Source organism: Dromiciops gliroides, chromosome 3, assembly GCF_019393635.1.
Source record: "Dromiciops gliroides isolate mDroGli1 chromosome 3, mDroGli1.pri, whole genome shotgun sequence".
Lineage (NCBI taxonomy): Eukaryota > Metazoa > Chordata > Mammalia > Microbiotheria > Microbiotheriidae > Dromiciops > Dromiciops gliroides.
Genome location: NC_057863.1, coordinates 346183089 through 346198273, shown reverse-complemented (window position 1 = coordinate 346198273; position 15185 = coordinate 346183089). Strand labels below are relative to the sequence as shown.

The following is a 15185-nucleotide window of genomic DNA, read 5'->3' as shown; positions in this document are numbered from 1 at the left end:
AGAAATGGAAGTTGGAGCTAGGTTTGAATACTCAGTTTGGGAATTTATATATAGTCATAGATGTGATGGGAAGCCATTGAGAATATTGAATAAAGGAATGACATGTTCAGACCTTAGTTTCAGGAACTTCATTTTAGCATCTGGGTGGAGGGTAGAGCTTAGAGTGAGGAGAAACTTGAATTAGGGTGAACAATTAAGAAGCTATTGCATGGGGCAGCTAGGTGGTGCAGTGGATAGAGCACCGGCCTTGGAGTCAGGAGGACCTGAGTTCAAATCTGGCCTCAGACACTTAACACTTTCTAGCTGTGTGATCCTGGGAAAATCACTTAACCCCAATTGCCTCACCAAAAAATAAAAATAAATAAATAAAAAAGAAGCTATTGCAATAGTTTAGATACTAGGTGACAAATAATTGAAATAGGGTGGTGACTTTGTGAATGGGGTATTTGGCACTGAAGTCCTTTCTCAGGCTGAACTGCCAAGCATTCAGACTCTACTGCAGAGGGTGCAATTCCAATGGTCTGGCTATGTTGTTTGAATGCCAAACGTATGTTTGCCTAAAAGACTAATACTCATATGGAGGTCAGAAGAAGCAATACAAGAACACTCTCAAGGCTGAACAACTTTGGAACTGACATGGGAAACATTGGTAAAGGACTGCCCAGCATGGCATGCCCATAGAAAAGAAGGCTCTATGTTCTATAAGCAAAGCAGAATTGCAGTAGCTCAAAGGAAATGTGAGATATACCATTTAGAGACATCTCTACTCTAAAATGTTGATATAGACTGTGCTCAACCTGTGGTACACCCTTCTCAACTCAACTTGGTCTGATCAGCAACAGTCAGACACACTGAACCTTGAGCCCAAAAGAGTAACATTATTTTGGTCTTTTTGAGAACAAAGGACAAGAAGCAATATTCTGACATCAGTCAGATGTTTCCCCCACTATCTTTTTCCTCATTCTGTCTTCTATGATGAAATGACCCTTCTCCTTGCCTAGGCAAACCCCTTTACATACAAAAGTGATATCATTCCATCTTGTCTTCTCTAGTAGATTGTCCCCTCCTTCCCCTCCATTATCTTTTTCCTGGTCTATTGGCAGCCTTCATGCTACCACCAAACATTCCCATGTCTTACCCATCTTTAAAAAAAAAAAACTCAGGGGGCAGCTAGGTGGCATAGTGGATAAAGCACCAGGCCTGGATTCAGGAGGACCTGAATTCAAATCCGGCCTCAGACACATGACACTTATTAGCTGCGTGACCTTGGGCAAGTCACTTAACCTTCATTGACCCACCAAAAAAAAAAAAAACCCTCACTTGGTCAGACCACCCATTAGTTATTATCCTATATCTCTCCTCCCCTTTGTAGCTAAACTCCTTGATAAACATATTTCCAAATGCTGCCTCCACTTCCTTTTATCTTATTTGCTTCTAAATCCTCTGCAGTCTGGCTTCCAAACTCATTATTCAACTGACATTGTTCTATCCAAAGTTACCAATGATCTTTTTTGTTGTCAAATGCAATGGCATTTTCTCAATATTCACCCTTGACTGATTTTCTGCATTTGACACTTGAACACTATCTTCCCCTGTATATTCTCTCTCCTCTAGGTTTTTGTGTCATTGTTCTCATCTGGTTCTCTCTTTTTACATTTTTTATTTATTTTTTCAATGAACAAGAATTTCTTCTTCTTCATCTTCTTCCTCTTCCTCTTCCTCTTCTTCTTCTTCTTCTTCCCCCTTTCTCTTTGCATATAGTCTCATTCAAATTTGAGCTTCTTAAGTGCTAAGATCATGTTTTTGCTTTTCTTTGTATCACTAGTGTTTAGCAGAATGTCTGAAACATAATACTTAGCAAATAATACTTCCCTGAGAAAGGTTGGACCAATTTATATCTTCACTTGACATTTATTAGTGTGCCTATATTTCCATAACTGTTCATTGACTCTTTCTATTTTTTGTCATTATTATCAATTTTCTGAGTGTGAAGTATGACCTTAGAATTGTTTTGATTTGCTTGTATTAGTCATTTGGAACAATCTTTCATGTGGCTGTTAATAGTTTGCCAGTCTTTTTTGTGTGTGTGGGCAATGGGGGTTAAGTGACTTGCCCAGGGTCACACAGCCAGTAAGTGTCAAGTGTCTGAGGTCAGATTTGAACTCAGGTCCTCCTGAATCCAAGGCCGGTGCTTTATCCACTGTGCCACCTAGCTGCCCCTGCCAGTCTTTTTTGAAAACTGTTCATAAACTCTGACCATTGAACATCTGGGCCATGGCTTTACATATTTCTGACAGTACATATTTGATCCAAAGATTTGATTGCTTCCCTTTTTATTCTGGTTGTATTTATTGTGCTGTTAAAAAAGCTTTTTATTCCCTATAATCAAAATTACCTATTTTATCTTTTGTAATTCCCTCTATCTCTTGTCTGGTTAAAAATTCTCTCTCTAACTATAGCTTTGAGAGATACTTCATTTAGTTCTTTTCTATGAAACAATGTGACTTTAATATTCAGGTCCTACATGCATTTTGAGTTGTTTATGACATATAGTGTAAGATGATAGTCTAACCTAATTTCTACCAAATAGCTTTCTAATTTTCTTATTAATCCTCATCAGAGATGAAGTTCTTACTCAACTAATTTTTTCCCATGAGTCTATTAAACACTGGTTTATTGAGTTCAATTGCTTCTCTTTCTTTCTAGTCTAGTTTGTTCCATAGGTCTTCTTTCCCATTTCTTAACCATCAAAAATTGTTTTGATATTTACTATGTGATAGTAAATTTAAGGTATGGAAGTGTGCTTCCCCTTTTATTACAATTTTTTAATTTTTCCTTTTGATATTTTAGATATTCTCTTACTCCAAATATATTTGGCTATCATTTTGTTTACCTGTATAAAGTATCCCCTTAATTGTTTTGTATAACAAACAATTTGTAAATTAATTTATGTAATATCAATAGTTTTTATTATGTTGGCATAGTCCAGTCATGAACACTGAATATTCTTCTAAGTGTTAACCTTTTTATTTATTTATTTAAGGAATATCTTGTAATAAGAAATTTTAAAGTATTGAGTGAACATCTTGGTAGAGCAACTTGGTAGAATAGACCTGGATATTTTATGCATTTTGAAGATATTTTGAATGGGGCTTCACTTTCCATTATTTTTCTTCAACTTTATTATTGCTATATAGAAATGCTTTTGATTTTTGTGGGTTTATTTTATATCCCTCAAGCTATTTTCTCAATTATTTTCTTTGCTGATCCTCTAGGATTTGCAATCATACCATCAGCAGATAGGAATAACTTTGTTTCACCTTTGTCTGTCTTTATACTTTTAATTTCATTCTCTTGTCTTACTGCAATTGTTAGCATATGTAGGGCTATTTCATACAATAGTAGGGAACCAAAATAGTAATTATTTACTCATATTTATTGAGAATTATATATGCTTATTTATGTATAAAGATATATAGAATATCCTCATATTATACACTATATATAATGCTAGCTTTCACTAATGATCTCTTAATTGCTTTCTGCAGATTATAATCTTAAAAGGTTGGCTAGAGCACAGAATTTAAATGACTTGCCAGACTCAGATAGCCAGTATGTGTCAAGGCGAAAGGTTGTCTCTGGATTGACATCAGCCCTCCTGTGGCCTGCTACAAATCACTGCTTGCCTCACTCCCACATGTGTAACTCTTTCTTCCCCCTCCTCTATCCACAACCACTATACATTGCTGTCCAAGCCCTGGAGTACTCCACTCTGAGGCTGACTCAATGATTGGAGAGTCCTTACCTAGAACATTCATAAAGTGAAAAAGCTGCACACCAGCCTGCCCTACCTTCACACCAGCTGCATGGCTCCCTGAGGACAATGATAATCTGACTGAACTCAGTCCTAAATGACTGGCACACTGTCACCCCACCACACTCTCCCCATCCTGGTGATTCTGAACTCTGAGCTTTCAAATCACATTCTCTGTTCTAATGGCCTACTTCCTTGTTCTCAATCCTATCCTCCCAAGCTCCAATTTAGATCTACACAATCCTTCCTCTGTTTGCTTTGGAATGCCTGCTTCATAGGTAAAAAAAACTAGTTTTTTATCTTGTAACTATTGGAATGACGCCCCCTGCTGGAGACTTACTGTAGAAAAGCTCCCGGATGAAGTGAAGGTCTTTGAGGACAAGACCAGGAGTCTTTTCTTTGGTGTCAGGAAGTGACGTCTGCTTGTGGGAGGAAGAAGGGAGGAACCTGGCGCTCTGACTGGGGCTCTTTCCTTTGGACTCTGGTGGAGAGCGGAGCTAGAAATGTGCTCTCCCTTTAATAGATAGGAATCTAGGCCTTTTCTCTCTCTCTTTACCAAATTCTTATTCTCCTTAATAAATGCTTAAAAGTCTAACTCTTACTAAAGCTTATAATTTATTGGCAACCACTCATTAGATATTTTAGACAGTTTAGCTAGAATTTTAGCCCTTTAACAATTTTAAAACTTTTCCTTTATCATTCTGTCTCTCTTGTACTCAATTGAGACCTGGATCTCTCCTGATGACACTGCATACTTAGCCATTCCTTCTAGCTCTGATTGCACTTTCATCCATACTCTCCAATTCACTTGTCATGGTGGGGGAGTCAGACTATTCCTTACTCTCCATTGCTACTTCCAAACTTTCCCTCTATCTCTCTCCTACTTAATAATTGCTTCTCTTTTGAAGTTCGCTCAAGCTATGTGTTTCACCCAGTAAAGATTCTAGTAGCTGCCATCTAACTTCATCATTCAACCAAAATAGTTATCTCTGTAAACAATTGTTGTTTTTCAGTGGTTTCAGTCATGTAGAACTCCTCCTGACCTCATTTTGGGGTTTTTCTTAGCAAAGATGTAGGAGTGGTTTGCCATTTTCTTTTCCAGATCATTTCACAGATGAGGAAATTGAGGCAAATAGGTTTAAATGACTTGCCTGAGATCACAAAACTAGTAAGTGTCTGAGGCTGGATTTGAACTCAAGTCTTCCTGACTTTCCATTCCCTTTATAAAAAAAAAAGTACCAACATAATTCTGATCATATATCCATCAAAGTATTCAAAGTATAAAAATCATTTTCCTCAGAACAATATGAGACAGATAGTGTAAATATTAGCCTTGCTTTATAGATAAAAAAACTCAAGCTCAGAGAGATTTAAGTCTTGGATCAGTGACATCATGTGTCCTTTCAATAACGTAATGTAGCAGCCAAAAAGTTAATGTGACCTTGGATTTCCTTACCCATAAAATGAAGTGGAGAAGGAAATGGCAAAATGTTCCAGTATTTTTTTTTAAAATAAAGATCTCAATGTTTATAAGAAAGGATAGTTTTAGCATTTTTTGGGGGGGAGGTATGAGGCAATTAGGGTTAAGTGACTTGCCAGGATCACACAGCTAGTGTTAAGTGTCTGATTTCAGATTCGAACTCAGGTACTCCTGAATCCAGGGCTGGTGCTTTATCCACTGCGCCATCTAGCTGCCCCTAGTTTTAGCATTTTAAACTTCATGCTGAGAGAATGAGTTGAACTACCAGAGAAGCATGTGTCCAGGATAAAGGAAATTGATGGTATTTTCTTACCCTGCTTAAATAATTTCTGGAATACTACTGAATTCTGATTGACAAATTTTAGGGAGTATGCTGGCAATCTGAGACTCATTCAGGGGAAGATGACCAGGGAAGTAAATATTTATAGCTATGCTATTTGATAATCTATATTGAAGGAACTGGCAATATTTAATTTAGGGAAAAGAATACTTTGAGAAGTAGCTCAGAACATCAGCAATTTCATCAAATATTTTGAGGGATGTCATGGAAGTAGGATATAACTTGTTTTGTTTGGTCCCATACCTAGAAGAAATGTATAAAAGTTTCAGAGAGGCAGATTCTGGCTTCACATAAGCAGAACAAAAACAAAAATTAAAACAAGGAATCAAAAAAAAGCAAAACAGAAACCTGTTCTAACAGTTACATTCATCCAAAAGTAAAAATGGTTTATGTTGGAAGATGGTGAGTTATTTTTATTGCAATTATTGAAGTATAGGTTTCGATGAAAGACAATATTAGGGGATTCATGTTGAAATATGATTGGACTATATGATTTCATAGAACCTTTTCCAAATCTGAGTTTAAATTATTAGAATTAGACTGGGAAAGAGTAGAAAAAAGAGAAAATGAAACAGAAAATTAGTAAGAAGCAAATTTTATTTTTAGTACCTATAAAACTCAATTTCTAAACAAGTCAAGATTATTAAATTGCAACGTAGACTTTCTCAAGAATCTGCTCTTGGGATTGGTTTTCTGAAACTATTTTTTCCTCATAGATTTCATCTCATCATCTATTTTTAAAATGAAACATCTTCTACAGGGTGTAGTCAGGGAAAACATTTCTTTTGATGACATAAATAAGCCAATAGACCATGGAATCTCCATAGCTTAAGTTGAGCTCTTTTGATGATGTAACAAGAGTGTATTCAGGGATCATATTAAGTCTTTGTATATGTACTCTGTGTTAAACTTTCCAAACACTATTCTTTCTCTTCTACTTAGCCATAGACCTCCCTGGCATTCTTCCCACAGGAGCACTTGCTTAGCTGCTTTCCTTTACAGAGGGATCCATGGGACCTCATGGATAACTTCCTTATTATATATAATTATTGCTTAAATGTTGTTGCAGTAAGATTTAGTAGAATTTTTATATTATAGCAAAGCTTCTTAAACTGTGGGTCACAACCCCATATGGGATCATGTAACTGAATGTGGGGATCATGAAAAATTTGGCAACAGTAAAAGGCTATATATTTCTAGTTTATATACCCAGGGTCATGTAAAATTTTCTCAGGCAAAAAGGGGTTACAAGTGGAAAAAGTTTAAGAATCCCTGTATTATAGCATCATGGATTCTGGGTCTTCCTTTGACTTTAGGTTTTTATATGTGTACATGTGTGTGTGTGTGTGTGTATGCATGCATATATATGTATGTATGTATCCTATTGTCTTGGTGTATCAACCAAAATATATTTACTTATATTTTAAATAATTGGTTTTAGATTCTTAGTTTCAATATTTTGTATGTCAATTTATGTGGTATAGAAGCCAAACCTGCCTAGATTTTCTTCAGTTCTCAAATGATATATAGATTTTTCTGCTTAACAATGGAACATATTCTGTGTATGTGTATGCATGCTTGCATGTATGTGTATGTGTATGTATCTGTGTACAAATAGATAGAGATTAGATAGATAGACAGATAGATAAATAGATAGGTGATAGATAATTTTTGGTCAGAAAGGTTATATACATATATACATACATGTATATATCCTTTCTGACCAAAAATTATTTGGACAGTAAAATGCCTAGGCTTTTATAAGCTACCTGATTAAAAAATAGTTCTTTTTATTTATGCTTAGGTGTAAGGGAAGAATCATTTGGGCTCCGAATTCCAAGTTATGATCCCCATCTCTTGGGTCCTACTTGGTCCAGTAAGCCATTATTGATAAAGGATGGGAAGTTTGACTGAAGTGAATGTAGTTGTTGACATAGTACATTTCAAAGTACAGATCCTGGGTATTGATGTATGGTGCAGAGAGCAAATCATATATTTAGGCTATGGATAAATGTGTACTCACCCCAACAGTTTGGGTAGTGATCAGTGAATTTTAATGGGAATAATAAATGACCTATTTTTTTTTTCCTTTCACCTAACTTCTATCTTGGAGCAATATCTGATTTATACGTCCTTATATACAAATACATCCTGTACTGCAATTAATCTCTCTCTCTCTCTCTCTCTCTCTCTCTCTCTCTCTCTCTCTCCATCTATCTGTCTGTATGTCTGTCTTCTCCCCCCCACCTTTTTTTTAAACCACTAAGTGATTTCTGTATGTACCTTCTTAGTGGTTTAGGGTAAAGAAGAAAAACATCCCATCCCTCCTATTGGCCTATGGATCAGATCTCATTTGAAGTTAGCACAGGACGTGCAATTCAGGATTAAGGATATCTTGAAGATTGACCAATCAACACTACTACAAGTGAACGTGGTTCTCTGACATTACCCTATGGACACTTCTTCACTTTGTGAAACTAAGAGAGGGATGGGGAAGAAAGAGGGGTAGGTTTGATTTTGATTTTTAAATGTGCAGGACCTCCTGGTTGGTTGGATGTCTATTGTATACAAGATTCCAGCATTCTCTGGCTCAAATGGTAGCTACCTGTTTAATGAGGGCCCAGGCATTTGTGTGTCCTTTCTCTACCATCTCTATTAAATAAGTGAAACCTTATTGTTAATATGATGAATCAGTTCCTTTGTCTAAAGCTTGAAAGAACCTGGTCTCATAAAAATAAGACTGGGACTATAGATTTTGGAAGTTTGTGTCCTTGGGTTTATTGAATACTTGATGGCTATATTCAAGTTGCTTCTGGGTTTTGCTACTCTAGTCTGTTCCAGTTGTATTACTGGAAAGTATATTCTTTCCTATTCTTACCCAGAATTGAATATTTTTGATGATTACAAGCTTATAATGTAACTTGAGATCTAGTCATGCTATGCCACATTCGTTATGGCTTTTCATGATTTCCCTTGAGATTCTAGGACTTTTATTCTGCCAAATGAATTTTGTAATTATATTTCCTGGTTATAGTCATTTAACTGATATAGAACTATATATGTAAATTATTTTATGTGGCAACATTATTTTTATTAAACTAGTATAACTTGATCATGAATAAGAAATCTTTTCCCAATTATTTGTCTTTATTTAGCTTTTTGTATTTGTATTTACGTCGTAGGTAATTATTTCAATGGAATTTCTCTTTTTATTAAGTCCTGTTGTATGCAGCATGGTTTAATGGATACAGGGCAGGTCTTAAAGTCAGAAAGACCTAGGTTCAAGTTCCAACATTAACATATACTGATACACAGGCCCTGGAAAATCACTCAACCTTTCAGCATTCTAGAGAACTTTTAGAATTATAGATTGCAGAGAAAATAATCAGAAATTGGTAGACATTGATAGAGTTTTATTAACTGGGGATTTCTATATACCAAAGAAACCAAAAGTCAAGTCTCATTGTTAAGACTGAATCTGAATGCTAACAGTTTTATGGATTTATTTTGTATGCCATTACTCTTTTTAAACTATTGATCCTCTTTATTTGTTTCTTCTAGATATAATATTTTAGGAAGGTCAGTGATAAACTGGTCAGTTTCTAGGATGTTGAGAGAGCTGAAAACCACATCATACCAATGTCTTTGAAAAAACTGGGCACGATTAGCTTATAGAAGAGATATCTTAGAAGAGAAATGATAGTTATCCTCAGATATCTGGACTAGCACTTGTAGAAGGATGAGACTTGTTCTGCTTGGACCCAGAGGTCTAGAGTTTGGAGGGATCATAGGGACCATCTAATTCAGTGCCCTCATTTCCCAGATGAGCAAATCAACTAACAAAGTTAATTGACTTGCCCAGGGATATATAGGTAGTAACAGAGCTGGGATTTTTAACCCAGACCTTTTCATCCAAATTCTATGTTTTCCACCTGTTTTGTTAAGGTGGGGATAAGTGGTGAAAAGGTGGGAGTATAGCATGTAAAGGGTAGATGTACATATCCAGCCCTAATCTTTCTACTGTTCAGTCTTGCATCACCAACTTCCTGTTAGTTTTTTTAAAATGCATTATGTCCAAAACCAAATTCAGTATCTTTCCCACTAAATTCTCCCCACCTTCCAAAATTTCCTATTATTGTCCAGGATAGCACCACACTCCTGGTCTCCCAGGTTCATGACCTAGACATCATTCTTAACTCTTCACTATCTCTCATTCCCCATATCTAATGTGCCACCAAGGTCTGTCAATTTCATCTTTGCAGTATCTCTTGAATACACCCCCTACTCTTCTCTGATGCTGGCACCACCCTGGTGCAGGCTGTCATCACCTCATGCCTGGATGATTGTTAACAGATTGCTGGTTTGTCTGCCTGCCACAAATATCTTCTCACTCCAGTCCACCATCCTCCATTAAGATGCCTAATGGATAAGATATGCTCCAAGTCATACTCAGCTGAGAAGATGTTGAATGAAGAAAATAACAACAACAACAACAAACAAACAAGTCATGGAGTAATTTGATAAAGGGGTGGGGATTCTGAGACACTGAAGACAGAAAAAGGTCCCAACATCAAGTGACTTTGCTCAGGTTTCATGGCTGTGAAATTGAACTAAATAGCTTCCTACTGTATGGTAACTTATCTCAGCTAGACTGAGAGAGGCAGTTAAGTCAGAGCACCAGTGCCAGAAGCCTCCCTGTTTCTGGTTCTTAAACTTTGGCATCATAGGCATAATCATTGACTGACAAGAAGACACCTCACCTGTGCTTTCTGTATGCTTTCCATAGCACACCTATAGGTTCATAGTCTCTATGTGTTTTTTTTTTCAATCTTAAGAGTATTTTATTATTTTCCAGTTATATGTAAAAGATAGTTTTCAATATTTGTTTTCATATGATTTTTAGTTCTAAATTTTTCTCCCTCCCTCCCTTCCCTCCCCCCTCCCCAAGATAGAAAGCAATTTGATAAATTCCTACATGTTTTTTGTTTGTTTGTTTTTTGTTTGTTGTTTTTTGTGGGGCAATGAGGGTTAAGTGACTTGCCCAGAGTCACACAGCTAGTAAGTGTCAAGTGTCTGATGCCAGATTTGAACTCAGGTCCTCCTGAATCCAGAGCCGGTATTTTATCCACTGCGCCACCTAACTGCCCCCTTCCTATATGTTTTCCGAATCATTTCTACTCTTTGTTATTATTCCATGGTGGAATGGACCTGTGGAGTGATAAGAGCTCATCTAACATCTTTGTTTCATTTTTCAGGAACTAATAATGCTGAGATCTTTCAAAAGTCGTGAACATAAGAGATCCAAGGAACAAGTGGAGGAAGGGGTGTTGTGATGCTCAGATGAGAAGATGGTTGTAAAGCACTTTGCAAAATTTAAGAGACTAAGTCATTATTAGCTGGACCTTCAATTTGGTGATGACTTCATTCCCTGAGCCTCCTACTGCAGTTTTGCTAGGCTCAAGCAATGTTTATTGAACAATACAGGCTTGTGTTGGTAAATGTTTTACAGTTTCTGGGTGGGAAGTAGGTGGGAATGCATGCATATGTACCTTTAAGTTTAACCTGCATTACTGACACTCTTTTGTCTAGACAATCAACAAAACAATAAGTCAAGCCCTGATTTGTAGTGATTGATAGTTTCAGAGGTATAACTTTTCACAAATAACCATTTTCTGTTAAAGCTGGCTTCAGCAAATCCCTAAGTGTGTGAAGGGGGTGGGGGTGGAGGAGCTAATGGTAGTAGTTCCTGTACATTTAAAGAAGAGGAACATTAACTCTTCCTTTAATATTGGAAGGACTGGTACAATGATAATCTTAGAGAGATAAATTGAGATGAAGTTAAGGAATAGCTGAGCAAACACAGACTGGATTTTCCCAGTAAAGTAAAAAGTGAGTCATCAACTGAAATTGGGTAAAAAGGGAGGAATTAAACTGGGGGAGTTGGAAAAAGAAGAGAGTATCTGGAAGAGGTGTTGTGAAAGGTTGTACTAGGAACACAATGGCAAATTAAGAGTAGACTTCTGAGTAATGGCAATTGTTCAATTTAGGCTGAAATGAAGAAAGAGGGTTGTTATGGGGAAAATAGAGTGGGGGGTTTGGGGTAGGGGTTCTTAGGAATTCCTCTTTAAAGAATTACACCCTCTTGCACACAAATCCAATTAGAATAAAATAATAATTTATTTAGGGGCTAGGGAAAGGAAACCAAAAGAGAAATCCTTGGACTTCTCATGGGGAGAAGGCATGGCTCTCTAAGATACCTTTCTCCTCGAGCCGGAAACAGGGAAATCCTTTTATAGAGGACTGATGGGCGTGATTATCTGACTGTGGAAAATTCTCTCCTTGGGGGAGGATCATCTCCCACTGGTGGTGGCTGGGGGAAGTTGGGTGAGGGCCACTCTGGATCTCTCAAGCCATCTCTGTCCTCCTCACTCCACAAAGGCAGCCACACCTAATCTTATCTCCCGAGGGGTGAGAGAGACTGGAATGAAGAGTGGGGATCCTGGAGCTAATTCAGTCCCAATCCAGTGCCACTTATCTCTTTAGGGGTGTGTGTGTCTGTCCTTTGGTTTAGTTTCTTGAGAAGGTTCTTTGATTTAACGCAGAAAACCTCTGAGGTACCCCGGCCCATTCAAATGAGGTACCCCAGCCCATAAAAAGGGTAGTAGGAGAATACATCACTTTATATATTGTAAAGCTGAGGGCTTGGACCCAGATGGAAAAGGACCCCATTTTTTTCTAAAAAGTAATTTTTATTTATAGTTTTTGTTTTTACATCACTTCAATTTCCTCCTCTATGAAACCTCTGAGGAAGCTATCTTCCTATTTTTTTCCCTTCCCACTCTCTTCTGCCAAATAAGAATTTAAAAAATAACAAAACAAAGCAAATTCCCACATTGGCCATGTCTGAATACACACACATACATATCCATATATACACACATGTGTGTGTATGTTTGTGTGTGTATGTGTGCTTTAAATTCACCATCTCTCTAACAGGAGTTGAGTGGTTTCATCTTTATTCTTTTGTCATCACTTATTGTTGTGTTTATCACAGTTCTAAAGTCTTTGGAAATGGTTTTCTTTATAATTCTGTTATCATTGTGTAAATTGTTCCCCTAATTCTGTTCACTTTGTTCTGCATTATTTCACTGAAACCTTCTGAGGTCTTCTGAAAAGTTTCCATTTTGAAGGACCTTATTTCTTCAGGAATCAAGGAAGCTGCTAGGATACTCTTATCCTAGACCTTGGAGGTATCATTAGTGGTGATAATAGAAAGAGGAAGATTTAGCAAAAAGGACCTTTAATGGTAAAGGCAGGAATGGGGAAAGGAAGAAGAGGAGAAGGAGCTCCATAGTTAAGGGGAAATAAAACAGGAATAAATAAAAGGAACTCTATTGTTTTAAATCTGTGTTAAAATAAGTACATGGTATCAATTTCATGAACATAATTTATTTAACCTGTACCTAGACTATATACCCCAAGATTCCATGGTAGTGTATAATCAAACGACTGCACATTTAATACAATCCAAACTATATGTGTTGTCTCTCAATGACCATTGTGTGTGAATGAGAATAAGCATTACCATAGGAAGGAAGGAAAGGGGCACTTATTAAGTACCTACTATATACCAGCCAGTGAAATATCTCATTTAATGCTCACAATCACCCTGGGATTCTTTTCTTACAGTTGAGGAAATTGAAGCAGATAGAGGTTAAGTGACTTGCCCAGGTTCACAAAGCTAATAAATGTCTGAGCCTGGATTTAAAGTCAGTTCTTCCTTTTTCCAGATCCAGAGCTCTGTCCACCTATGTCACCTAGCTGCCTCTAGGCATCTTAGAGGAGGTGAAAAAGGAAGCAATATTGGAATTTGCAATGATGTAGACTTTGGACAGGTCCTCACTACCCTTAGTCCTCAACCTGAAATTCTTGGATAACAGCAGCAGAAAGTCAACTAAGAGAGGGTGTATATGCACCAGGCAGAGAAATATTGTGTTTTAATTCTCTTCTGGGTTGTAAGCTCCTTAAAGGCTGGGCAGCTCCTGCTTTGTTCAACTTTGAATCCCCAATGCCTAACACAGTGTTCTTTGCAAAGCAGATACTTTAAAAGTATGTGTCAAACTGAATTAAATTTAACTAACATAGTTTAAACAGCACTGGATTGTAGTGAGATCTTGACTCAAAGCTCAGCTCTGTTACTTAACACCTGTATCACCTTTGGCACTTATTTAAGGATGTCTAATACATGAAATGAGGGAGTTGGTATAGACTATCTCCAACTCTAACTTCATGATCTGCTGATGTTATGGAATATAATTGAGGTATCTATTTCATTGGGATGGTTGCTAAGCATTTTAGGAAGTTATCTGGGCTATAGTTCATTCATTCTGAGGTGAAGGTTAAGGCCAGGAGAACCACACAGAAATTGTCCTCTTAGTGGCCAAAGGTGCTCAGAGAGAGAGAATTCTAACCTTGCCTGGAAGCAATAACCAAGGAGAACTAGGAAAAGGAAATCAGACTTCTCAGAAGACCAGATTATTCCTCTTAGAGTGAGCAGCTCTAAGAAAAACTTATCTCAGGGTACCAGGAAAAGAAATCCAGAACCAAGGAAATCATTCAGCAATATAATTCCTAAGCTAGGCTCTATGAGAATCCTACCTATGTCAGCCTCTTCTCACAGTATAGCTATACCAAGTTCAAGGTTCTGCTATTTCTACTCAAAATGATAATTTACAAGCCCCAATCAATACACCAACTTGCTTTCCTAGTCAACCAAAGGACTGAGTTAAAAGTGTAGGCATTTGATGAAATAGTTTAGTAATGAGATTTGCACTAGGCCATCCTTTCCTTCCCCTCCTGATACACGAAGGGCACACCATAAATATAAAAACCACCAGTGGGGATCACACAAGAGAGCATGAAACCTGTACATAGGGAGTACATGAGGAGGCCAATTCATATCTTTTTTTTTTTTTTTGGTGAGGCAATTGGGGTTAAGTGACTTGCCTAGGGTCACACAGCTAGTAAGTGATAAGTGTCTGAGGTCGGATTTGAACTCAGGTCCTCCTGAATCCAGGGCCAGTGCTCTATCCACTGTGCCACCTAGCTGCCCCCAATTCATATCTTGATTCCCTTAGGATGTGTTCCTCTTATATTATTGTGCTACTCTCAGTAGGTGTACTCTTCACTGAGAATGATATCTCTTCTGGCTGTATTGCTCTATTAAGATCACAATGTCTACTCATCATTGTACATGGTAGCATATCTGGTGGGCTGATTCCTCACTGAGATTACCAGCTGGGTCTGTTCCTTGATGGACATGGTGACAAATGAGGCAGATTATCTGCTGGATATGTGGTCTCTACCTTTCTTGGTCTTCAGTCTTCTAGATATAATGATGAGAAACTTCTTTGATAGGGCAGGATGACAGCTCTTCAGTCATAGCCACTATACCCAGCTCAGAAGTCAGGCAAAATATCACCATACTAAGATTGGGTCTTTCCTTTTTTACTTTTTTTTTTGCAGGGCAAGGAGGGTTAAGTGACTTGCTC

The 15185-nt window shown here is 37.4% G+C and overlaps 1 protein-coding gene across 1 annotated transcript in view; it reads right to left on the bottom strand.

Annotated features, from left to right (window-relative positions):
- PLP2 (proteolipid protein 2) overlaps positions 1 to 14955 on the bottom strand; it is a 53087-nt gene extending 38132 nt beyond the window's left edge. The window contains 1 exon segment of the mRNA XM_043993519.1: positions 14876 to 14955. Coding sequence (XP_043849454.1) covers positions 14876 to 14955 — 80 coding nt within the window.
- Positions 14956 to 15185: the final 230 nt, after the last annotated feature.